Genomic DNA, 27,437 nt, shown 5'->3' with positions numbered 1-27,437 from the left:
TACGACAATATTTTGGCCGGACCTCGTGGCAGGAGAGCCGCGAGGCCACGCGCCGGAGTCGGCTTCGTCAACAATTGCCGATCATTTTCTCAATGATGGAAGTCACCGTAGAGGGGCGCAGCATATGCCAGAAAGAAATGGATACAAGCAATGGATGGAAGGAGGTCAGACCCAGATCAGATCGGCGAACCTCCCAACATCGCGAGAGCAACTGGTCGCCGATGCGGCTCGACAAGCGCAGCAATAACCCATGGAAAGGCAGGCTAGAGCAAATACGCAACGCAAGCAGAATGCCACATTTGCCAAGAGGGGATTACAAGATTGTGATCAGACCGCGTGGAGGACTCAAAATATCCGAGCACGGTATAGTTCACCTCACAGCTGCGGTACAAGATGCGGCAAGCATTCCTCGAGACGAAAGGGAGGAGGACATTGTCTACCTCAACAATTATCAAAATATCGTCATCGTCAGTACATCGGATCAAGAGCGTGCAAACAAATATCAGGAAGTAGCACGTATCAAGATTCAAGACACGTTTTACGAGACCAATGCTTACGAGACAGCGCCTGACATGGCGGCCAAAGGAGTCAGAGGAATCCCACTCGACGAGAGCCCAAGAGACATCACAGCAGCGGTGGTTATGAGTAAAAACCAACGGCGACAGCAGCAAAGAGACTCAGTAATACTACCACAGTGATTGTGCTCTTTGAAGGACACAAAGTGCCCACGTACGTCCGATACAAGGCAGCGCTACTCCCTTGCTCCCTGTACAGGAAACAAGTGGATTTCTGTCACCAATGCAACAGACTTGGACACAGAGGAGATGTATGTCCCAACCCTGACAACAAGATTTGTGCGGGATGTGGAACACCAAACCCAGATAAAGACCACAGGTGCCAACCTAAATGTCAGTTATGCGGCGAGGACCATCCGACCGCAGACAAGACGTGCAAAGCCAAATTCAAAAAGGCCTTCATCATTAAACAGAGACAATGGCACAGACTGCAACGAGAACGACAAGAAGAACATGAAGACGCCATCTCAAGAAAAGACAGGGCAAAGTCTCGCGGAACGTCTGGCCTCCCAAACGCCAGGGAACGACGTTCCAGATCGAGAACAAGGTCTCCATCCACCACCAGATCCTTATCCCGGTCCGGCTCCAGGACACCGTGGTCACTATCCAGATCCAGGTCCAGAACTAGGCCATCCTCTTCAGCAAAGCAGACAAACACGGTCGATGGCGTGCGCCCGGGGGCTGGGCGGGAAATTGCCATGAATAACGAAATCAAACAACTAAAACACGAGAACGCGCAGTTGGGGATTTTGCTAGCACGTATGAGCGATGAAATAAAAATTCTCAAGGAAGGAAAAAACCAAATAAATCAGGTAACTCCCGCCCCACACGCGAGCACGAAAGAGCCATTTGAAATCCCGGACAATAAGATGGACGAAGGGGATGACCCCCCTCCACTCAAACTCAAGGCCCAAGCCATCAGTGATAAACAAAATAACGCAGTGGTAGATAAAGCATGACCCGATATTCAAAAGACACTAGCAGTGATACAAAAGTCAAATGAAAAACGGGACGAAATGATGAATCAAATGGCTAAGGCAATAGCAGCAATTATGAGTAGATTAGACATCTTAGATGCAAGCCAGTCATCAGGTAATGGACTCCCCTCCGTTGCGTCAGAAGCACCACAATCTTTACCCACTTCACAGCCACATAATTATATAAGATCAGCTTCTCTCCAACCTCCCGTCTCCCTCCCATGGTCGCACCCGAACTGAGGCGCGCTAAAGAAGGGTTCAGGATATGGCAGTGGAATTGTAGAAGTTACGAAAACAAAAAGTCAGTTTTGCAGCAGTATTTAAAAGACAAGGATACACCGGACGTCATAATTCTGCAGGAAACACACGGGATTGCAAAGCTAGCAGGATACTGATCTTTGGCTATGCCGAAGGGGACACCAGGGCATTAACCACGCTGGTAAAAAGAAACATAACTTGCGTACAGCACAACACAGACATAACGCACATTGACAATATTCTATTGGAACTCATCCCACAAAAAAAAAAAAAAGACAGGACGTAGCTTATTTATTCTCAACATCTATAGCAACCCCATGCTACATAAACACAAATTCAAGAAGCTATTCCAGAAAACACTCAGACTTGCTGGAGAAAATCCGGTAGTTATAGGAGGAGACTTTAATGCCCCACACACCACGTGGGGATACTTATATACCAGAGCAAAAGGAAGGGACTTATGAAACGACTTGCAAGAATTAGGCCTCACACTCGACACAGACCCCGCCACTCCAACCAGAGTAGGCACGGCGCTAAACAGAGACACAACCCCAGACCTAACCTTTACCAAGAATATTGAAAAGGCGACGTGACACAACACTCTGGAAGATTTGGGTAGTGACCGCCGCATATTGGAGTTAAACGTCAGAGAAGGGCCGAATAGACCCAAGGAACGACAGATCAAATTAGTAGACTGGTAACTATTTCGTAGAACGCGAGAGACGACACAGCAACGATCAATCGCAGACATAGAACAATGGACTAAGGAGCTCAGTAATGACGTCAAAGCTGCCACAAAAATAGCACCACCTGAATCTAACTTGGATAAATGCGACAGCAGACTTCTCGATATGTGGGAAGCTAAGCAGTCGCTTCAGAATAGACTTAGCGGTCAGAAGCATAACAGAAAGTTAAGAAAGCGCATAGCGCTCCTCAACAAAATAAAAAGAAGAACATGCTAAGCAATTGACCAAACAAAAATGCGACGAGATATGTAATTCCATGGACAGACAATTAAGCACCGGCAAAACATGGCACATGCTCAGGTTCCTGCTTGACCATGACAATAACAAGGAAAATCACATGCAAGACATTAATAAGTTAATACACGCATATGAGGGCACAGAAGAGCAATTTCTCAATGAATTACGGCAGAAATACTTAACACAGGCACCCCCTTGCAACTATCCTAGCTACAACGGGAATACAAACGCAAAAATAGACGAGGAACTCACGGATGCAGAAATCCCCGCGGCCCTACAAAAGTTAAACACCAAATCCGCCCCAGGCCCGGACGGTATAACCAACAAGACTCTCAGGAACCCCGATGATGAATCGATAGCCAAACTAACAGAATACATAAACGAGTGTTGGGTAAAGGGAGAAGTGCCCGCTCAATGGAAGAAGGCGACGATAACGCTCATTCCAAAACCTGGTAAGAAGCTTGAGATCGACAACCTCAGACCAATCTCCCTAACATCCTGCGTCGGAAAATTAATGGAACATGTAATTTTAAACAGAGTAGATAACTTCTTAGAGGATAATAACATATACCCATGTACAATGATAGGATTTCGTAAAAATGTTTCGACACAAGATGCGATGCTCCAGCTTAAGCATCAGATAATCGATTATAAAACGCGCTCTACACGGGCCATCTTGGGCCTTGATCTTAAAAAAGCTTTCAATAATGCCAACCACGCAACCATGTTGGAAAACATCGAACGAATAAGAGAAGGGCAACGGACGTATAACTACATCAAGAGCTTCCTATCAGATAGGAAAGCAGTCATCTCCGTCGGAGGGCTCAAGTCGCCCGAGATCGACATAGGGGGGCCGGCACGCCGCAAGGCGCTGTCATCTCGCCGATGCTATTTAATCTCGCCTTGATAGGACTGCCCGAAAATTTAAATCACATAGAGTCCCTGAATCACACAATTTACGCGGACAATATTACTATCTGGACCTGTGATGGCAGCGACAGATCAATAGAACATTGACTCCAGACTGCAATTAACACAGTAGAGGAACACCTCATAGGAACAGGCCTCCTCTGCAGAAAAATCTGAACTTCTATTGTACCGCCACACACTTAGAAGCAGGCCTCCCAAAGGATACGACAGAAACAAGGCTCATGAGGAAATCAAGCTACACACCAAGAACGGGCGGAATATCCCAATAGTCAACCAGCTCAAGGTGCTGGGTCTGGTAATCGAGAACAAAGGGAGAGATAGGGAAACCATAAAGAAGTTAGACACAAAGGTAACAAACACCATGAGATTAATCAAACGAATTACTAACAAGCACCAAGGTATGAAGGAAGAAAGTATCATACGGCTGATACAATCATTCGTAATCAGTCAGATCACATACATAGCAGCCTTCCACAATTGGTTTGCAGCTGAAAAGCGTAAAATTAACAACCTGATAAAAAAAAGCATACAAACTAGCACTAGGGATTCCCATCAGTGCGAGCACGGATCTCTTGCTAAAGTTAGGACTCCGCAACACACTAGACGAACTCATAGAAGCACAACAAACATCTCAAGCAGAGCGACTAACCAAAACGGGACGGCATATACTAAGTAAACTAGGAATGAATTACCACAATCTATACGGGGAAAAGAAGACGATAACGAGAGAAATTTGTGACAAGCTCCTAGTACCAAATATACCCAAGAACATGCATCCAGGTTACAACGACGGCAGACGCAAGAGTAGAGCAGAGAAAATTATCCGAAGCTTTGGGTCAGAGGACAGAGCAACCTTCGTAGACGCGGCTGAATACCCAGACAGAAATAGATATGTGGCAGTAATCGTAGATCAGACCCAAAAATCCCTTACAAGCGTATCAGTTAATACCAAACATTCCGAGACAGCAGAGGAGGTAGCCATTGCACTAGGACTGGTCTCCACGAATGCTCAGTAGATCATTAGCGATTCTCAAGCGGCCATTAGAAATTATGCAAAAGGCAGGATCTCTCCTGAGGCATGGCACATCATCAGAGTCAATGAAGCGAAATTCTCCGATGCAGAGAAGAACGGCAGGCAATTGCTCTGGTTCCCAGTGCATACTACTCCAGACATTCCCGCAGTCAACCTTAACGAGGTAGCACACCGCGAAGCTCGAGGTCTTACTCGCCGAGCTGAGTAAAGAGTGACTTCCATCGGTCAGGAGAACGCGCAGGAGAAAATCCGGAGAGAAAAATATATATTAACAAGATTTAGCGATATTACCAAATTCTGTCAAAATCGGAAGCGAGTATTGCCACCGCCTCACACTAAACTGAACAGAGCTGAGTCCATTACTTGGAGGCGACTACAAACAGAAACTTATACGAGTCCCGTGCAACTAAAAACTTTCTACCCCGATATATACGAGAGCGAAATGTGCAAGCTATGCAAGTCTGTTAGAGCCACCCTTCAACACATGTTGTGGGGATGTGAAATATACCGAAATAAAATGGCAGTCTCCCCAGAAAATCTACGGTTGCGGTGGTCGGTCGTGCTGCTCAGCTCAGAACTCCAAGACCAACTTCGGGCCGTCCAGCGAGCCAAGGAAGCCGCACGGCTCCCAGTGGCCATCTAGGCGGTCCCAGGCCCGGGCCTCCCAATCGCCGGATGTTCCAAATAAAGTTATCACACACACACACACAAACACACACACACACACACACACACACACACACACACACACACACACACACACACACACACACACACACACACACACACACACACACACACACACACACACACACAGGTATTGCCAGTAGAAAAATTCTGTTTTACTTATTATAAATATAGAAACTACAGGATGTAATGTCTACATAAACGTTCGCTACACAACAATTAGATTATTCATACAACCGTTCTCTACAAATCATCAACGCTCCGCATTACGTAGAGGTCAACTACAGTTGAGTATAGCAATTTTTTTTATCGCTGTCAAACGTGACAGAAACTGAGTTCACGCACAACTGTTAGAGATACACATATTCGGCACTTCTGCTAAGCGTTGCTTTTCAAGCTGTCACCAATATGTCTGTGGGCAGCGGACATGTTTAGGCATGACGGTACTATAGAACAATGTCACTTCGGCATACATCAAGCTCAAAAGTTTTCAATAGCCTCAAATAGGAGGAAATAACTACACCTGCACGTTGATTTAGAGCACTTCACACGTAAACCGAACCTTAGGAACACGGGATATCTCTGACCCAATCTCTCTTCTCGGCTACACAACATTACAACATTTTCGGGTCTTTCCACTGAGTAATGAATTTCCAAAGCTGCAACGTCCAACTTCTCTAATGGCAGGATAAATTTGTTAACACCACCAGGCTAGTTAGTCCGTCGCAGCCAGCTACGATAATCCCGAACAGCTAATTCCCAAAGCCGGATTAAATGCATACAGCTGCTCCAATTTACTTCTTTGCCCGTGCGCAGCCATCAGATGACCAGAATAAAGCTCTTGTGTCGGCTCACAGAAAATGAATTTCTAACAAACTGCAGGAACAAAAGATATATTCGACGAATAAAAAGAAAGAAAACAGCAAACAAGCGTGGCTATAAAACATCCAGTCAGAGCGGCGATGCTGTCAGCGCGCCTCCCATAACGACGCTAAACGCACTTAGTTCCGAACGATTCAACGGAGCGGTGTCTTTTTATCTTTATGGTTTTCATGTGCTCGTACAGCTAGAGTATACATAAGCACACACATTACGCGGATTCCAAGTCGGATCAGCGAATTCACTAATCGGATCACTGAAAAGCACTGAAGAGTAGTAGTAAGCAAGATATACTTCAACTTCCTCCTGCTAAAGCGATTCCGGATTGTCCTTTACGCACCCGTCTTTTCAGGGATCACTTCAGTCTCTTCTTGTATTCACTGTAAAACGCACTTGAATTGATAGCTATGAAGAATGATGGCACTCTCTTCTTCTTTAGCGGGGGAAACCATTGCTACCTTGAAGAAATCATATTCTTTATCCCTAAATGGGCATTACACTCTCAATGCTCAAACAGTCAAACTTCACAAAGGTTAAAAGCACACGCGTGTGAAAGAAAGAACCCCTTGTCAAGCGCACCGCCTACGAAAGACAGGACGTAAGAGCATGAATATTTTGTGTCGGTTTATGTAACAAGCTTCACCTCTTTCTCAATAGTAGGCCAGCCTGGAGCTTCTCGTTTTTGAGATCTCTAAAACCCTTCTCGTTTTCAACGAATTTCAATATTGTGTGCCTTCCATTGTTTAAGCCCGAGGAGGGATAAACGCTGTCCCAAAAGCATTGTGTGTCATAGATCTTAATTCTGATTGACGGCGTTGTTCAGTTTGTAATTAACTCATCTAGACAGATTATCATCGACAATATTTAGATTATATTCACGCCTTCAGGCCACAACTAAACAAGTCTGGTAGTTGCGTACGTGAGCTGGGGAAGGAAGGAAGGAATAAAGTGAGTGAGTGAGTGTGAAAGGGAGTGAGTGAGAGGGTGAGTGAGCGATTGAATGGATGAGTAATATAGTGAGTAAGAGCTTAAGAAAGACAATGAGACAGTAAGTGAGCGGTGGAGTGAGACATTAAAAAGCGAGTGAGTAAGTGAGTGAGTAAGTAAAAGAGTGAGTAAGAAAGGGAGTGAGTGAGAAAGTGAGTGAGGGAGCAAATGAGCGAGAGACTAAGAAAGAGAGTGAGTGATACAGTCAGCAAGAAAGGCAGCAAGTGAGTGTGTGAGAGAGTGGGTAAAAATGGGAACGAGTGAGAGGGTAAGCAAGACAGTGAGTAAGAAAAGGAATCAGAGAGTAAGACAGGGAGGGAGGAAGCGAGTAAGGGAGTAAGAAAGGGTGCGAGGGAATAAGAGAGTAAAAACGGGAGTGAGTGAGTGAGTGAGTGAGTGAGTGAGTGAGTGAGTGAGTGAGTGAGTGAGTCATTGAGCAAGAAAGGGAGAGAATGAGTGAGAGAATGAGTCAGAGAGCAAGAAAGGGAGAGAGCAAGTGAGTAGGAAAGGAAAAGAGTGAGTGAGTAAGAAAGTGAGAAGGAAACAGAGTAAGTAAGAGACTGAGTGAGCGGGCGATTGAGTAAGAAAGGGAGTGAAAGAGCAAGTGAGTTAGTGAGCTTTTAAATGAGAAAGTCAGAAAGAGAGTGAGTGAGTGTGTAAGAAAGGAAGAGACTGAACAAGCGAGTGAGTGAGCGAGTAACAGAATGAGTAGGAAAGGGAGTGAGTAAGAAACTGAGTGAGCGATTTAGTAAGAACGAGAGTGAGGGAGCAAGTAAGTGAGTGAGTGAGTGAGTGAGTGAGTGAGTGAGTGAGTGAGTGAGTGAGTGAGTGAGTGAGTGAGTGAGTGAGTGAGTGAGTGTGAGTGAGTGAGTGAGAAACTGAGTGAGTGAGTGAGCGATTGAGTAAGAACGAGAGTGAGAGAGCAAGTAAGCGAATGAGTGAGTGAGTGGGAGAGATATGCAGTGAGTTTGCGAGTATGTGACCAAGTGAGTGAATGAGTGAGAGAATTAGTGAGTGAGACAGTCAGTGACACGCTCACATCGTGTTAAGGTAAACTACAAACTCAAAGCAACAGTACTGACAGCCGTATTTTTTGCAGAAGTCGGCGCACAAAACTTCGAATGACTTGTGAAACTGATGAATCAAGGGTCATTCGCTTTGTCCCTCCTACCCCTCAAACTACGCGTGTGTTGAGAATACGCAAACTCTCTCACGTTTTCCAGCGAGGTCTCAGATGAATCTGGCTCGTGGTAGAAGTAGGTTGGCCCCGGCTTTTTGGTGTCGTAACGCATGGGACGCCGGAACGCTGGGTCTTGGCGCACACCGATGTCGAGCAGCTCATCGCCTTCGTAAGCTCCAGCAGGATAGAGTGTTTCTTTCGGGAACTCCATCCAACCGTCTAGACGGACATATTGAAAAGAATCCAAGGAGGGCAGAAAGAAATTATTGCAAAGAAAAACAATTTAACGCACACACATTTGATAAAGTATACACAAATACACACACTTCATACTACATTTATTTTGTCAGGCATGGCGCTTTATTACGTAATCGACAGCTAGCATAAGAAATTGCGTACAAGTACTGGCAAACGTCTTAGAATACCTACAAAAGAAAATAAACCCAGCTAAGAACGGTACAGAAATGAGAAAACCCTGAACTATATTAAAACGACGAGAAGGCACACAAGACTTAGTTAATTTAGTGCTAATTGGGGGACTAAATTACATTATATTTTACCCCATACATCAAGGCTCCAAGCCTGCTGATTCTCTCTTTATGATAGCTCTGCTACTGATAGCACCTCATGCTGCTATTAACAAAACTTCGGCGCTTTCTTCCCTTCTTTGGCAGTACAAATGAACTCTCCATTTCTTCTTTCCCTCTGCCCAGTCTATCCTCACGTCAATCCAGCAAGTTAGTAAATAGCATATCAGTGGCTTTAACCTCAGCTTATCTGCCGACAGCGTTGTTTCCTTGTGCTCCCCATGGTGAATGATAAGAAAAGTTGTAGTTTAGTCCATAATACGAAGCAATGGCGAGACAGCTGACGTAATAGTATGCGACGTTGGCGCTGCACTGTTCTGCCTCGTATCGGTCTGAGTAAACACTCGCTATTGCGAGCAAGCAATCTGCTCTTGAGGACCAGAAGAAAACTTTCTTTAATGTCGGCTTTAGTGTGTGTCTTATTCGTTTATGGAAGTGACGTTCCACGGTTTGGTTTGGACGCCGTCTTCCTTTATCTTCTCTTCTTTAAACAACTCTTCTCTTTTTACCGCTGGCTACGCATAACGTAATTCAATTTGGTGCTAGCTTATACATAAGCTGCAGAGCGCAACACCAGCCAATCTTAGCCCATCAGCCGCTATATATCTCAAGGAGCAATATTAATTTCTGCTGCAACATTGGCAGAGGCGTGACGTTAAGTGTAGGAAGTCTTGCGTTTTTTGATGGAGCATTGGTTGGCGTAAACAATAGCAGGTGCGCAGGGAGCTCCCCGTTGGTGTAGTATCGAGACACGGCCTCTTTGTTACAGCGAAGGTGTTAAGGGCTAATTCCACCAGGATAGTGTCCATGTGTCCATGTGGATAGTGTCCTTCGGCCAATGCCGAAGGTAGTGCAATACTAGGCCGATCAGCGGCGGAAGGGAAGCAGGCGTGAAGCACTCCCCATACGCGGACCCATCTCAGAGATAGTGCAATGCCGGGCCGACCCGTGGCGCAGGTGAGATAGACTTTAAGCACTCCCCATACGCGAGCCGATCCCGAAGATAGTGCAATACCAGGACGACCCGCGGCACCGGAGAAGCAGGCGCTAAGCACTCCCCCTACGCAGGCCCATCCCGAAGATAGTGCAATACCTGGCCGACCCGCAGCGGTGGGGAAGCAGGCGTTAAGCACTCCCCATACGCGGGTCCATCCCGAAGATAGCGCAATGCCGGGCCGACCCGTGGCTGAGGGGAAGCAGGCATTAAGCACTTCCCTTATGCAGGCCGATACCGAGGATAGTGCAATCCCTGACCGATCCGCAGCAGTGGGGTAGCAGGTGTGAAGCACTCTCCATCTGTGGGCCCATCCCGAAGATAGCGCAATGCCGGGCCGACCCGTGGCTGAGGGGAAGCAGGCGTTAAGCAATCCCCCTATGCAGGCCGATTCCGAAGATAGTGCAATACCTGGCCGACCCTCAATGGAGGGGAAGCAGGCGTTAAGCAATCCCCATACGCGGGCCCATTCCGAAGATAGCGTAATGCCGGGCCGAGCCGTGCCTGAGGGGAAGCAGGCGTTGTAAGAGTTGAGAAGGATTTTGGGATGAAAACTTGGGAGGTTTATTTACGTTATTTACAGTGAGACGACCAAGAAATTAACAGTCATAGAAGTCATTACGGGCCGGCAGCAACTCGGACGCTGCGGCCTGAGGCACGAAGCTCGAAAGAGATGAATCAAGGAATGCTCTAAGAATGCTCTCGATCTGTGTCTTTTTAAGCTCTTCGGTGTCTCGAAGACACGTCACGTTCGGCCAATGGGCGAGCCCGCTCAGGTGACGTCATTTTCGGCCAATCGGCAAGCCCGCTCAGGGGTCGTCATTTTTGGCCTATGATAGGCGCCCGTGCGATTGTGTCACACCCGGCGAAGAGAGTCGCTGCGTGGTCCCCAATTGTCCGAGCGCTTACTTTTCCCTGCGGTCTTGTCTTGCTGACTTGCAACGCGCCGTCACAATAGGCAGATGGGGGCGACGCTGCCAGACTTTCACGGTGCATTACACCCGTCTTGCCTCTTGGACCCAAGTTACCTGGAGCAGTGCGAGGCTCTCACTTCACTTACGGGAAGAGTCAAGCAGTGAATAGCTCCACCTGCGGCACACGAGGTGGGGGCCGCCAACTTGCTTGCACGTGCCGCGCCTCAGGAATGTGGTATCCGTGCTTCTGCGCTCCTTAATTAGCTGTGGTGCGATTCGATGGGGTCTGGTGAACTCGAAGGAGGCTCAGGAAACGGTCCCGTATCTAACAGCGTTAAGCATTCCCCCTACGCAGGTCGATCCGGAAGATAGTGCAATAGCTGGCCGACCCGCAGCTGTGGGGAAGCAGGCATTAAGCACTCCCCATACGCGGGTCCATCCCGAAGATAGTGCAATACCGGGCCGACCCACGGCGGTTCGCCATTAAGGGGCCCACTAGGGGGTACTAGAATAAGGTTGAGTGGGGCGAGCGGCCGGGGCGGCGCATGCTTTGTTGTGAGGCGCGCGACGACGAAAATACTGTGGCTGCGCTGCGATCGAAGTGGATTGGGCCGCATCAAGGTCGCGCCGTTGGAAACTGCTGGCGATACTTCTCGGAAGGGTCATTCGTACTACTTCGCGCTCTGGTATATGTGTTCAGACCGCTGAAACGGTGTTTGTAATTGTATATTACATGTATTTATACCTTAGGAATAGATGCCGTTCTTTCTCTTCTGTATTTCATTCTACTATGTTACTGTACGGCTCCCTTTGGAGAAGAATAATTTTTCTTATTCTTCAAGCAGCATGTTTCTCTTGAGTACATTTCTGCGCACACAGTTATCCAACAAGAGGTCTTGCGAAACGCAGATGGAAACACATATGCAAATTTCCTAGTTGGCGCTTCAAATAAAACACGTCTTCCCCATCCGGCGCCCTTTACTCAGGTTTACAGGAAGTATTCTTATCGAAAAAGGAAAAAGATGAATCGCAGCGCAACATTCCATTCATGTTTTCGTCTTACTCGCGTAACAGAATGCGGAGTAATTGGTATTGGTTCTTTTGCTGCGGTCGGACCTCGGGCGCGGAAAACAGTTTTAGGTAGCCATTATATATGCTAATCTTTGGCCTGTAAGCCATGTGAATTTTTTTGTCCAGACCATGCTTAAGAAAAAAAAGAAAGAAAGTGGCGCGGTAAGCTAATTAGTGGCTACATAGTGGATATGGCATTGCGCTGCTGAACTCGAGCTCACGAGTTCAAACCAAGTCGCGGAATGCGATGGGATGAAATGGAAAAGCACTCGTGCACTTCTGTTTAGGACCACGGTGAAGAACCCCAGGTGGTGAGAACTGAACAGGGTGCCTCGTAATCACACCGCCAGACGTAAAACGCCAGGATTTGTTTAATATTTTTTTAAAGAAGGAAGGTAGCTGCGTCCTTCGGCTTTTCTTTTTCTATGTGCGTAAAGGAAATAAATTATTACCGAGTCTGACTTCTGAGAAAAACATGATACACTTATCTTATATTTCATACCTAAATGTATTGGCGTTCCCAACTGTACGTCCGCTCAACTAAGTAGCTTGTGTATTATAAACGGCTGCTTTCATTTATCTGGCGCACTATCACAAGGGCAATAATGAAGCAACTAAAGGAACGGCATGCCTGACATACACGTAGAAATGTTTGTAGACCTGCTGTGTCAGCTGAAGAAGACAAGCGTGGTACCAAATTGTGCACCCAGTTTTAATGGGTTGCGGACATGGTGAGATTGTCCAAAAATGTTTTCCTTGCCTGAATCAAGTTAGTAGACTTACGGGCTGCCCCGAAACGGGACCTTTATATTGAATGGCAGCTAGGAACTTGTTCAGCAGAACATATTGGCAACCCTGCATTAATTCTCTCAGGAACTTGTGCGCCTCTGCAGAACAGCCACGACTCTCCATGCAGCACAATCATTTAGAATAAGAGTCCTCACTTGTAAACTAGACTACAGCGCGTACATAGACAAAATGACCGAAAGAAAGACGACGACAAGCGCCGACTTTCAACTGAGTTTTTCCTTCAAATAACAAGGGGTTGTCTATGTACTCGATGTAGTCAACTTTGCAATGGAACACCAACTAGCCCGAACCCAACTCCACCTCACTTGCATCCGCCCCTCACCTCCGAGGCTTCTAAAGTGATGTTATGCGTTACGTTCGAACGTAAGCGGCTATTCAATAATTGTTAATAGAGAATTCTGAATTCGAACACAATCAGAATAGCAAATACCATTCAGGCTATATGTCTCTACTTCGTTTCACCTGCTGGCACGTTGATGGAAATCGCCACAGAAGCCTCGGAGATTACATTGGTAAAAACGTCCCGGTCACCGAGACTCAGTCTGAATACATAGGCAATGACTTTTCCCTAACACGGTTGTTCATATTAACGTCCAATAATTGCCTTGATTCCTTTTCTCAGAAAATTCATTGGTTAATCTGGGGTACACGCTTATTCCGGTCGGGCGTTTTCACTTTCTCAATGTATTGGGCGCGCATCGAGGCACCCTAAATCCAGTTCGCTCGCAGCGCCCGCTCACAACTTCTCCACACGTGGCGCCTCAGCGAGAGAGCGCCGTTCGGTCCCCTGAACCATTGTCTAGTGCTCTCCAGGGCCCACATGCACAGCTTCGCTGGTCATCCTTCTTCACAGAGTGGAAGGGCGCTCAGTTCTCGCTCACTTTCCTGCCCTGCCTTTCGCATTTTACCACTTGCTTCGTTTAAAGTATTTCTCACCGGTGCTCGCTTTCAGCTGCAGAGAGTAGCGCCAGCAAGCTGCAGCAGCTAGCGGCGTGAACGCACTCTCCAGACGCCATATTTTTCTATGCTGAAGCATCGGCGAAGTAGCTGAGAGGTGAAACCTCTGACTGCGTCTCTGTTGGGCAGAAGTCCAAATGCACGTGAAGCACCGCACATTTTATTTTGCTAAACATTTCTCGTTGAGAACTGTCACATTTCTGCGACGATCATCGGCGGACAACGGCACCAGCGGCGGACATCAAAATGACCCATGACAGCTATCGCTGTAAGAATAACCGTTCCGTAATCGTTACTGCTCCCTAGAAAGCGGAGGTATGAGCGAACTCTTGCATACTGATGCTCTGGTACGTATCTGCGTGACGAGCTCGTTGACAGCAGCGCCTCATTCATTAGCTCGTTGCGTGTGCAGCACAATTACTACAGTTACCTGGTTTCGCAATCCTGTTAGATGCGTCGCAGCTCGGGATTTCCCGCGTCAGGAGCAGCCGTGATGCCATCGGACGCCTATTTCCGCTGCTAAGCTATGCCAGGCTGCGTCCAACATTAGCGAGGAAAGAAGCAGGCGGTGTGACGCAAGCGCCGAAGCCCGTGCTCTCGCTGATGGAAAACGGTGCCCGACAGCAGTCATAGTCTTGCTTTGGTGATTAGCACATTGAGCTTAGGTTCAGTAAATAAGAGCTCGTCTTTAGCGCAGAATCGTTTTGGCGTTGCGGTCACTTCCTGTACGCGCCTGAATAGCAAGCACTGATCGGCTCCTTAACATATTATGACAAAAGGCTGTACTTTGAGGACGTTCTGCTGAGGCCATATAGCGGAACTCCGCATTGTCCTGCTGAGAAGGTTGAATGTGTCTTGTTTAAATTCGTATGCAACATTAGGGCTTCGTTGATGAATGATCCTGCCGTACATGTATTTCTGCGTATTCCCGCCTAATCTTTTTTTTCTTTTTTTTTGCCGTCGTCGTCTCTTCTCATAACCCTCTGTTTCTCCTCTTTTCTTTCCTTTCCTTCCCTGCGATGTAACAGGCTACAGAGGAGTACTGCGTAAGCTGAACTCTATACCTTTTTCTTCAGTAAATTTCCGCTCGCTGCCGTTCTCGTGTAGAACAACTGCAACAATTGACATGTTGACGGGTGAGCAATTTTTTTCTTTAAATTCTGGCACAAATATTTCTAACTTTGTGCTCTAGAGGTCCCCAGAGACGTAGGCGGTCAGATGGCGCGTTTGTTTCCTTTAATTTTCTTTCCTTTGGTTATATACGGCTGCGCAACGAAATTTGTAGAATACTGCCACTTCGCAAATATATACGCGCCGACCGACGAACCACCGCACCTGGTCACCATGTACAATACCATTTGAGGTTACACTTGTTATATGTCGAAGACAAATACCTCAATTGGATGAGGCGCTGTATTTGAGAGTTCGGGAAAGATTCTTGCTACCTGTGATATTTCTCACGTACACCTAAATCGGCATAATTATTTTTTGCGCGATACCCATTTGTGCAGTATGATTGCCATGGCCGGGAACAACAAGCTGTCACCACGAAGCCGTAGACGCCAAGTGGCCGGGTTCCACGTTTTGTCATCTAAAACTTTTCGGCATGAGATATCACAATTGACGAGCAGCTGCCACCTGCGTCTTGGCGCTTTCAGTCATTGTGTACACATTTGTGTATGCAACTCGCTTTTGCCAGTTCTGTCCAATAGTGGCAAGAAATAAAGAAGACGGACGTTGGGTGGAGGGTAAGTTGAGCCATTCGCTTACCCAGTGTAGCTATATTTTATAGCAATGAGCATTGCCGAGTACTGTAATAACGACCAATTTCCTTAAGGCACTGGCATGTCTGACCCCATGTTCGACGTGCCGCTTTCTGTTAGCAGTGGCAAAGGTATAGTTTTATTGCGATGGTAACTATACGAACACTTCAGGAGCATTTTCACCGTCGTCGTCGCCATCGCTATCACCGTGACGTTCCGTACATAGTACAACTGCGATAACAACGTTGACACGAGCCGTATGCTGTGGGTGCGAGGATGAGCCGAGGATGGTGGCTCAATATCGCGCGCGCAGGGCGGGAGACAGGCAGGAAGCGCGCCGTCTTCCGTCGTGCGTAAGACACTGCGAGGGGAGGGGGCGTCCTACTTCGGCGGTTGCGCATGACGCGGCTGAGTGCGGTCGCGCGCGGCTTATCTTGAAAGCGTGCTGCGATGGGTACGGACTTTAGGTGCGCCAAGGGCTGTCAGCGTCGTGTGCGCTGCGTTCTGGCCACTTAGTTCGCGTTGAGGCGACAGGCAGTACGAAGGTCAATGCGCTCGCTCTACTGCCACATTTCCTCATGTTCATCGTTTTGCCAGCGAGTGTCCGCGGTCATCGAGTGAGCTCTGTTCATGTTTGCCTGTGCACGCGTGACAAGATGCTTGTTGATTCAGTCAGTAAGCGAATGTTTACGAGTTGATACGGCCGACAAAAATACTACGCTTGCTTTGTATACCTGTCTGGTAATTTGCCATCGCAATCGACGCTTCGGGCATCGGGTGAAACTGCGACATATTTTTTTTTTCATCCTAACTTCTACGCTTGCTTTGAACAAGTGATTCAATTCTTCTCTACGAAACTAAAAGACGAAGGAATTGACTGTACACTTATTCCGCACTTCCGAGAACTCACTAGAAACTAAAGAAAAAACATTTCCCCACCTTGACTTTCTTTTAGAGCAGTTTAGGTCACCTCGAAGTAAACTGACGTAGCATACTTTGTTGCAGTGCAAGAAGAAACGAACTTAGACGAGACAGACAGGATGAGCGTGCGTCTCGTCGAATGTATGTATATATATATATATATATATATATATATAGTCACCATGCACAGACAGGAGGAACCGGGAAAGCAGGCTACGACACTGTAATTAGGCAAGCTGAAAAAAGATTACATGGGGACCTCGTCTTCCCTTTTCCAAAGCGCGAGATCATCGTCTTTGTGTACGTGCCCCATTATGTGTGTGGCATTTGCCTCCCTGGAGAGAGCATCGTCCCGATGCTCACTCAACGGCAGGAAGATGTCGTGTCAGATGAGCTGTGGGCACCTCACTTCATTCCAAACAATAGGGCTTCATGTGCACAATGTGCACGACTTCTGATGGACGCTGCCTGGCTCTAGAGGAAGGAGAACTGTCAGTGATAATCTCATAGTTCGCGTCGCCGAGACCTTGTACAACCTTGTACGGATGAAAGTACCTCCTGAGTGAGAGAGAGAGAGAGAGAGAGAGAGACAACTTCATGTAGTCGCCTGCAGAACGACACCATGACTAAATGGCGCCGTGACGCGGGCCCTGACGTCTTCTCAGCGGGTGGTCTCTACTCAACTCCAGCGCGTGTTACTCCCGCGGTTGGTCGCCCTGTGGGGCAACGTTCCGTCGGTTTCGCGCGGCCTTTGTCTTTCAAGAGCCGCCGAGACCTGCTGGACGGCCCAGGTTTGGCTTTCGTGGTCGTAGCATTCCGCCGCAGCCGCGAGTCGCGGAGGAATCGTTGTACTTGTCGAAGCCTCATTGGGGAACTTGGGGCAATCCCATAGGATGTGCGTCAGGGTGGCCCTCTCCCGCTGGCACACGCGGCACACATCACTCACATATAATTTAGGGTATAGATGAGTCATTAATACTGGGGTGGGTAAAGAACCAGTTTGCAATTGTCTGAACAGCACCGCCTCCGCTCGGCTCAGCCCCTGGTGCGGGGGTGGGAAAGTCCTTCGAGCCAGGCGGTGGAACTGGGTAAGTTCGTTGAACGTCGTAATGCGGTCCTTGGCACTGCACCACGTTGGACGGTCGGTTGCAGCGGCGCGGTTGGTTAGCGCTCGCGCCACTGCGTGTGCCGTCTCGTTGTGGTTATCGTGCTTCTCGGACGCATCGTTGCCCGCGTGCGCCGGGAACCACTTGATTCTAACACACCGATTCTGTCGTTGCAGGTCAGCCGAGCACAGAACGCGCACAGCCTCACCACACACTTTGCCCTTTGCATAATTCCGCACTGCACTTCGGGAATCGCACAACACCGTCTGGCACCCGGGGTCGGCAATGGCCAGGGCAATGGCCACCTCCTCCGCCTGACACGCCTCGCGGACCCGTAAGCTCGCCGCTGCCCTCGTCGCGCCGGACGACGCCTCGATGACGGTAGCTACGAACGCCGCGCAGTCTCCCTGGTATTCTGCCGCATCCACGAACCTTGCGTGCTCGTCCTTGGCGTGAAAGTAGTCCGTCCCGTCAGAAAGTCCTTGATATAATTGTATGTTCTTGCGCCCATGTTGAGTCTGGACACCTGGGCTAGGATTGCAGAGTGCTTCACCTGGTCGAAGGCGCTCTGCAGGTCCAGCCCCAGAATGGCCTTGTTGTCTTTCGTTAGGGTATCTTCGTCAATTATATCTTTCTTCAACAGAATCATCGCGTCTTGGGTGCCGAGGGAAAGCCGAAACCCGATGATCGTGGTGATCCTGAGTAGCTTTCCTGAAAGCCCTCGCCAGCGAATGGGACTCCAAGCCCATACTTTCTCGCCTTTCTGATAGGTGACATATGAATGCCCTGGACTGTAACTTCGAGCATCGTAGTCCTGTTGCCGGGTGATGCCGACACGGGAGAGCTGTCTCGCTTGTTCAGTCCGTTGAGCGAAAGCTTCAGCGTCCGTTCCTGTATCACCGCTGTCATGTGGTAAGATCACGTCGAGCATCGTCGGCACTTTACGGCCATGAAGAAGGGTAAATGGTGTCTTTCGCATTGTTTCCTGTTGCGCACTGTTATGATCGAATGTGATGTGCGGTAGAATGTCATCCCAATTTTTATGTTCCACCTGTACGTATACACTCAGCGTGTCCGCGATAGTCTTGTTCAAGCGTTCTCTTGGGTCGTTTATCTGCGGATGATAAGCTGTGGTTTTTCCATGAGCCATCCCACTGAGGCTAAGCACTGTCTTTAGGAGTGTAGCCGTAAAGGCAGTAACTCTGTCGGTTACTATCACCATTGGTGCACCATGCCTCAGAACCAGGTTTTCAATGAAGAATCGCACTGCTTCGAATGCGGTGCCGCTTGGAAGGGCCCTGGTTTCTGCATAGCATGTCTGATAATCGGTGGCAACTATTACCCACCTATTTCCAGTATTGGAACCCGGGAATAGCCCGAGAAGGTCCATTCTGATTTAGGCAAATGGCGTCGTGGGCACTTAGACTGGTTGTACTAGGCCAGCTGGTTTCAAACGGGGTGCTTTGCGTTGTTGACAATCAAGGCACGTGCACATGTGTTTCACAAAGGCGGCACTCGTTACCCAGTAACATATCTCCTTAACTCAAACCAGTGTTAGCGTGTAGCCGAGGTGGCCACATGTCGGTTCATCGTGGCAGACTTACAAGACCTCATGACGGATAGACGTTGGGGTGACAAGTAGGTGGCTGCTTCCGCTTGAAGAGAAGTTCTCCTTGTAGAGAACATCATTACGGAAGCAGAATGATCGCAAGCTCCTTGCAAATGTTTTGGACGCGCTTGTAATCAACCGGCCGTCAAAAAAATCAATTAGCGGAATCAGCTCGCTGTCATTCCAATGCTGACGAACAATGGTGGCAGTGTCTAGAACACCTATAAAAGACATGTCTTCGTCATCTTCTGTGACTTCCTACTTAATAGTTGACTCTGAAAGGCAGTTGGCGTCGGAGTGCTTTCGTCCGGGCTTGTACACAACTGTCATATCGAATTCTTGAAGCCTTAGGCTCCAACGGGCTAGTCGACCGGACTGATCCTTCAAGTTCGTCAGTCAGCCATGTGAATGATGATCGCTGACAACACAGAAAAGACGGCCGAGGAGATATGGGCAAAACTACATAACTGCCCATACCGCCGCAAGACATTCTTTTTCTGTAGTTGAGTGATTGGACTCAGCGCGTGACGGCGTCCTGCTTGTGTATGCAATGACTCGCTCGGCTGAGTATTTCCACTGCACGAGCACGGCGCCTAGATATACGTTGCTAGCGCCCGCATGAACCATGGTAGGGGCGTCCTCGTCAAAGTGAGCCGGTACAGGAGGCGTTTGCAGCTGCAGTTAAAGGTCAGTAAACGCTGCTTATTCTTCTCCGCCTCATACGAAAGCGACGTCTTCTTTTGTAAGGCGCGTTAACGGCGAACCTGTATGCGAGAAATTGGCAATAAATCTTCGGTAACACGCGCGGAGTCCTAAGAAACGCCTCACTGCTTTTTTGTCCCTTGGCACAGGAAACATTGTGACGGCCGTGAATTTGTCAGGTTCAGGCCGGAGACCTTGGTAACTCACAACATGACCTTAGAACTGAAGTTCCACGAAACCAAAGTGACAATTCTCTGCTTTCAGTGTTAGGCCGGCGGATCGCATCGTTTGTAAGACCGCTAGCAGCCGCCTAAATTGTTCCTTGAGCGTTTCCGATAAACCTTTGACATCGTCGAAGCCAACGAACACTGACACCAAGGACAACATACGGGAAATTACTTGTGCTTAATAAATGGAATAATGAAGCGATAAATAATGGAAATGTAAGTGGATGAAAAAACGACTTGCCGCAGATGGGGAACGATCCTTCAACCTTCGCAATTAGCGTGCGATGCTCCACCAATTGAGCTACCGCGGCGCCGTTACCCCATCCACTTTTTGGGGTATTTATGTTTCCTAGCAGAACCCTGGGCGTGTTAGCCTGCGCCACCACTCTCAGGCCTTGACGGCGGATGTGGAACATCCTTTCTGGCGCAGGCGTTACGAGAACGTGATATTTTTGGGTGAAGGCAACCGGTCAATAAACCAACACACGCTACCTTCAAGCATCAATGTTGCCGGACTCGAGACCCTCGTTATGTAATAAACGAGAAGAAAGGGAGTTAACCGAGGGGCCCGATTTTTGTTACACATCTCGTAAGAAGTCAACAAACACCGACACCAAGACTTTTTTAGGCTTGCAGTGCAGCTCAGAAAGGGAAAACAGGAAGGTGGAAGGGATAATGAAAGGGAACGGAGAACAGATTACCAACTCGCCCAAACTGCCACGTTTTTGACTGACACCAAGGACAACATAGGGGAAATTACTTGCGCTTAATAAATGAAATAAAGAAACGATAAATTAATGGAAATGTAAGTGGATCAAAAACAACTTGCGGCAGGTGGGGAACGATCCCACAGTCTTCGCATTTCGCGTGCGATGCTCTACCAATAGAGCTACCGCGGCGCCGTTTCCCCATCCACTTTAATAATAATAATAATATTTGGGGTTTTACGTGCCAAAACCACTTTCTGATTATGAGGCACGCCGTAGTGGAGGACTCCGGAAATTTCGACCACCTGGGGTTCTTTAACGTGCGCCTAAATCTAAGTACACGGGTGTTTTCGCATTTCGCCCCCATCGAAATGCGGCCGCCGTGGCCGGGATTCGATCCCGCGACCTCGTGCTCAGCAGCCTAACACCATAGCCACTGAGCAACCACGGCGGGTCCCATCCACTTTCTTGGGCATTTATGGCTAACACTCCCAGGGTTCTACTAGGTAACATAAATACCCAAGACTTGCCCTGTAGCCCTGCACTTTGGTGCTGAGATAACGTGGGTATACCTTCTGGTACGTTGATGACGGATCCTTAGTCGCGTAAGAAGTCCATACCTAAGATGAAATCATTGCAACAGTCGGGAAGAAAATATACAGGGTGTTTTTAAAGGTTTAAAATTTTTTAAAGGTTGCCTGTGGCAGATAGCTCAATTCTGGTTTATGAGCCGGTCTACTAGAAGCGGCAGACACTACTTGCACAAAAAATTGAAATGCAAATTGAACTAATTATTATGACTTCACTAATTAACTTTTAAGCTAATTATCTTATGCTCCATATTGCAATTTACAATTTCTAGCAGTGGATTTCACAAGGCGGATCCACTTGGAATGAATTCTCTGGACGACACCAGTTTCGATATGTAAATTCCCGAACTTTGCGGAGAAATGCGTTGGCGTTCCAGTGTACTTGTGGTGCTTCAGTGCATGAAACGACGTTTTGCTAATAAATTCACTGGAACGCCTGCGCATTTCCACGCAAGCTTCGGGAATTTATACCTCGAAACTGGTGTCACCTTGTGTATCCGCCTTGCGAACTCCCCGGCTATAATTTGTAAATTGCAATATAGGCCATAATGTAATTAGTTAGAAACATAATTAGTGATTTTTTATTAATTAGCCAATTTCGCATATATATATATATATATATATAAATATATATATATATATATATATATATATATATATATATATATATATATATATATATATATATATATATATATATATATATATATATATATATATGAAACGAGACTGTCACGCAGGACAGTAAATACCCATGGAATACATGATAAATGCCCTTACTTAAGCTGTGAGTCAGCGCTAGCCCGGTGGGTCTCGTCTACGTCTGCGACTTTTCTGGTTGCAACGTAGTATGCAACCTTGCGAAGTCGCCCAATTATCCATCCTGTTGCAAGTGTTGAAGATTGAGTGAGTCGGTGCAGCATGCTTGCTGACAGAGAGCGCAGCAATTCACACAGAGGGTGCTAACTTACAACTTAACGATTTCCAGGCGCATGGAATAAATGCGGGAAGATCAAGCAAAGGAAATGATGAAACTCAGATGGACCGTCGCCGCCTATACCACGCCCGTTCGCATGCCCGCATGACACAGAATAACTTTTCTTATTCTTGCGTAAACATTTCTACGCTTACCCAGCGAGAAAAACCATTCGTCCGTCCGTCCTCCCGTCCCATAAGACGATCGCTTTCGAGATAGGCCCGCAGCAGCGAGCGAATTAACCTTCGTGCTGCCCCTCGCTTCAATGCGAACTAAGCAGAGAGACCACAGCACTCGCAAAGTTATCAGTACCGCGCGTCTCGCTTCGACGCGAGACTGTCTCCATCGCGTATCGCTTTCAAGGTAGAGTCGGCGCGGCCGCGCCATATTCAGCCGCCGCCTACGAAGCACTGATAGCCGCGTTCATAATGAATGGTTCGACTCCGTTGCGGTTGGGTAAGGTGCTAAAGAATGATGACGGCTTATAATGACCTTAGAACGTCATCAGTGCACCTTGCGGCGCCACCGGCAGTAGTTTACCTGCGTCGTCTATTCACCTTCCGCCGTTGTCTGCAGCAGTTCATGTCGCCACAGTGCGGTCGTTTAATACTGGTCAGATGAATTTCATAACATTCATAATGACACCGGGCTGCGTGGAGATGAGCAAATAGCACAATGCTTACGCATACTTAGACAACCCCCAGAGGAGTTTCTCTGTGAGTTTCTTTTTTTCTTTAAGTGAGGAAGTAACATTTTTCTCGGTTCAAGGAAACAGAAGGCTATGCTCACACACCTACATCAATGTGATGGGCTATATGTGGTTCATCGTTTCTTTTGCTTGTCTTTCTGCATTTCTTCCACGCGATTGGAAATAAATCTTTCAGTTGCAAGTTAGCGCTTTGTTTGTGCAGGTGCATCTTCTGTTATGTCGTGCAAATTATTTCGTTATCGGCGAGTACCGCGCTGAAAAATTATTTCACTTTGACTGACTAACAGTCTATCATAGCTCGCCACTTAGAGGAGTTAGAAAGCACGCACCGAGCCTCAGTGCGTCCTCGTGGCTGTCGGTCCAACCATGCGGCTTGGACTCCCACGGAGCCGCTGGCCTATCCAGCGCAGCGGACGAAGAAGACGCGTCGGTACCCGAGGCGGCGACGCCGGCCGAGCTGCCGCCGCCATTCCGCGAGGAAGTTGCGGAGTCATCCGATGACGTCGCCTCGTCCAGCATACGACTCAGTTCGCTGCCTTCAGGCAACACCGAGGCGGCCGGTGGTGCAGTGGCCACTTGAGCTGGCTCCGCCGCGGTCTCCACTGTGGCATGCGCCTCGCCTCCTCGATCCAGCGGTACCCACTGGATGCCTTCTTCGGTAAAGACTGGCCGCTGGTCTAGGTCTGACGATAGCTCCGTCTCCACGACGGGAACCTGCGCGAGGCACGACGTTTCAACACTATAGAGTGCAACAGAGACACAGAGAGAGAAAAAGCAAGAGGAAACGCAGGGAGACCAACCGTACGGGCTTCCGGTTCCCTGCCCTACACTGGCCGTAAGGAATACGGGGAATAAGAAGAGGAAAAGGGGAACAGCGCTAGCTCTGTGCTTACAAAACACGGCGCCTAGCAGGACTGTAAATGGTCACTGCGGCTGACGTGCTTTAGAAACTCCAGTAGCACACGAATATCTTTCAGTTTCAGTGACTGATGTGGCCAGCATGTTCAAGAATTTTCGTTTTATAAACTGTTTTGTAGTCGAGTCACCTTAGTGGCGGCCTCCAGAGAGATGCGCTGGACGTCGTAGGGACGGAAAACGCTGTAGAAATGCAGCGAGGTTAATGAGAGAGTTTCTGGTTGGATATCCTGTATGGGAGGAGGTTTAAGAGGATAGAAGTTGCGAAGAGCCCAACTGGAATTCAATCGCCTGCGCAATTCAGCGGCAGCAAACAGCGTTCTCAAAGTCTGTTATGCACTTAACTTATGGGGTATTACGTGCCAAAACCACTTTTTTATTATGAGGCACACCGTAGTTGAGGACTCCGGAAATTTTGACCACCTGGGGCTCTTTAACGTGCACCTAAATCTATGTACGCTGGTGCTTTCGCATTCCGCCTCCATCGAAATGCGGCCGCCGTGGCCGGGATTTGATCTCGCGACCTCGTGCTCAGCAGCCCAAGCCCAACACCATAGCCACTGAGCAACCACGGCGGGTTCTATTATGTAGGACCGTGGACATTAAGAACTTCAGCAGCGCGGATGTAGCCTTCTACGTGGATCTCCCTTCGTAGTACTGGCGAAGAACTTTCCGTTATGACAGTGGTCAGTTTTCCTATCTGTCCGTCACTGCTTACATCACTTGCCTCTCGGAATGATAGCGCGGGCAGACACAGAAAAGGTGTGTGTCATAGCTAAGGTTCAAAGTTCCTTCATCCTGTGTGCACAGCTATATGGTGAATCCAGAGGCTAACTTTGTTGTTCACTAGTGGAAAATCGCGACATACCACTTCTTTAGTAACAATAATAATTATGTATAATACAAGCCCCAATATTAGAACAATAAATATTTCTGATAAATATTTCTGATTTCTGTGCCTCAAGTATTTATTTACTGGATTTATGAGGCATTATTCCCTCATGAGGCATTTACGGCCGGATAAGCTTACGCCAAAGGAAGAAGAAAAAAATGTGCAGAAGTCAAGGACGATCGATTATTGTCAATGTAAACGAATAGCCCGTACGAAAGGACGACGAACGAGCGAGCGAGCGTATGTCAGAGCTATGGCATCGTATGATGACGTCATCTCTGATATTATGCACGTGATGATGGTGACGATGATGGTGGTGGTGATTATATTACGACGCCTATAATGATGATAATGAGTATTTATACGAGCCTTCATTCAAATGCTTTCGCATTGCCATTGAAATTCATCCGTAAGCTGTTTCTACCGAAAATGCGGAAATTTGTCTTAAGATATTTTGGCGTTGTCGAGAGCTGAAAGGTTCTTGTCGCCAAACGCGGGTATGCTGACATGATCTCACAAAGTGAAATATTGAATTGTTTAATTTCAGTTACCTGGTGTGTGTGATCCTTATTAATATCCCAATATGCGCACGAATTCGCGTGTGGTTTGGTGTCATGAGTGCTTGCGTGGCCTATTATTGTAGGAAGGGGAGGTTACGATAGGCCCACTAATCTGGAGGACGATCGCAGAAACCTGACTCAAATACCAAACAGCTCTGTCACAGAAAGACGCAAGAAGCGTCTCTCCTCCCACACTAAATGGCGACCCGACACCAATCGACCTTTTAAATTTCGGTACTTGTTGTCCAGCAGCTGAACTACAGTCATCAGCCGACTGTGAGTCGCGTTTTACAGCGAAGCTGTTTATGCAGACCCTGTGCCATCGTTGTCGGACTTCGCTAAAAAAAAGGTCACATGACCTAGCGGGAAAGGAAAATAATATCTCAACAGGGGGAAAGGTGTAGGAGTGACTGTTTTCGCACCGTGAGGATGCTATCATATACGGGAGGCTTATACGGTTGCCATACGGCGCATTTTCGGCAGTCGAGTCATATCGGAATCGAATTTACCGACGACTGGTTCCACCCTGCCGCGAAGGAGACAAATGTTATGCTGGCGGTTTGCGGCCAATGAACAGTAATCCCTTACAAACATTCTTATATTAACAGTCTCTCTCTCTCTCTCTCTCTATATATATATATATATATATATATATATATATATATATATATATATATATAGACTGTCTACAGACTTTCTATAACGAAATTTGTAAGGTACCAGCGATTGAAACGCGATACTGGGGGCGCGTGTCGGCGGCCACGTCATTCGTCAAACCAATCCAACCGACCGTCAAAACGATTGCAGCGCCCGCATCACCAGTGGTGGGCCTTGCGCCCAATATATGGAGCTTTGGAGTAGTGGTTCCGCATGTTCCATCCCGCCATATAACCTGCGTGCGAAGTTTGACTTGCATGGTGTAACACTCGGTTTAACTAACACAGCTTCGCTGTTCGACCATCTTCACAGACTGGATGGGGCGGTGATTCTTTTTTCTGTTTCTTTTATTTTTCGCGTTATCTCCAGCATTCTTAATTTCATCATTCCAAATAGCAGACACATCGGTCAAAATTTGCTTCTAGAAGTAGTTTGAACGACCAGCAAATCAAACAACCAAGTGGCTCTTTCGTTCTTTTTTTTTTAATTTTATTTTAATCCGTTGCTTCCGCATTAGGAGAGTCAAATTGTAAAAAAAAAAAGAAAAAAGGTTTGCGCCTGAAGTGTGGAAAGCCGTACACGCGGGAGAAGTATGGGGTTGTGTTTCGTTTGCAGTGCTTCCTTTTTGTTCAGGCTTCTACCTTCAGTTAAGATTGCCACGCTCGACGACACTCGCTTTTCCTTTTTATGTTTGCGCCACCGCGATTGGCCACGAAACGCACAAAAAGCGCGTTTCACGCAAAGAAGCGAGATCGTCTTCCAGACCTCGATGCTGGTCGTCCGTTCTTCGACTACCGGCGGTCGTTCAGCCACCAAATACATAACGGGGTGGCGTGGGGTATGCTCAGAAGAGCGTATATACAGTGTGTTTCAGGGAACACTTTCAAAAAACTTTAAAGGTTGCCTGTGGCACATATCACAATTATCGTTCATGAACTGGTCTACTAGAAGCGACGCACGCTGCTTGCACAAGAAATTGAGATGCAAAATCGAGTAATTAGTAAAATTTCTCTAATTAATTTTTAACTAATTACATTATGGCCCATACTGCAATTTACAAATTATAGCCGTGGAGTTCGCAAGGCTTTCGCAAGTTCGCAAGGAGTTCGCACTTGGAACGAATTTTCAAGAAGACACCAGTTTCGAGATATAAATTCTCGAACTTTGCGGAGAAATGCATTGGCGTCCCAGTTAATTTGTTAACAAAACGTCGTTTCAGGCACTGAAGCACCACAAGTATACTGGAACGCCAACGCATTTCTCCGCAAAGTTCGAGTATTC

General features: G+C 47.6%; 1 protein-coding gene across 1 annotated transcript in view; it reads right to left on the bottom strand.

Annotated features, from left to right (window-relative positions):
* IA-2 (tyrosine phosphatase IA-2) overlaps positions 1–27,437 on the bottom strand; it is a 700,681-nt gene that overhangs the window by 473,679 nt on the left and 199,565 nt on the right. Inside the window, exons 7-8 of the mRNA XM_075682014.1 lie at positions 23,462–23,846; positions 8,524–8,708 (exon numbers count right to left, since the gene is read on the bottom strand). Of these exons, the coding sequence (XP_075538129.1) occupies positions 8,524–8,708; positions 23,462–23,846 (570 nt within the window). The remainder of the gene's footprint in view (positions 1–8,523; positions 8,709–23,461; positions 23,847–27,437) is intronic.

Source organism: Dermacentor variabilis, chromosome 2 (genome assembly GCF_050947875.1).
Source record: "Dermacentor variabilis isolate Ectoservices chromosome 2, ASM5094787v1, whole genome shotgun sequence".
Classification (NCBI taxonomy): domain Eukaryota; kingdom Metazoa; phylum Arthropoda; class Arachnida; order Ixodida; family Ixodidae; genus Dermacentor; species Dermacentor variabilis.
Note: the sequence above shows the minus strand (reverse complement) of the source record. Positions and strands in the feature narration are given on the sequence as shown.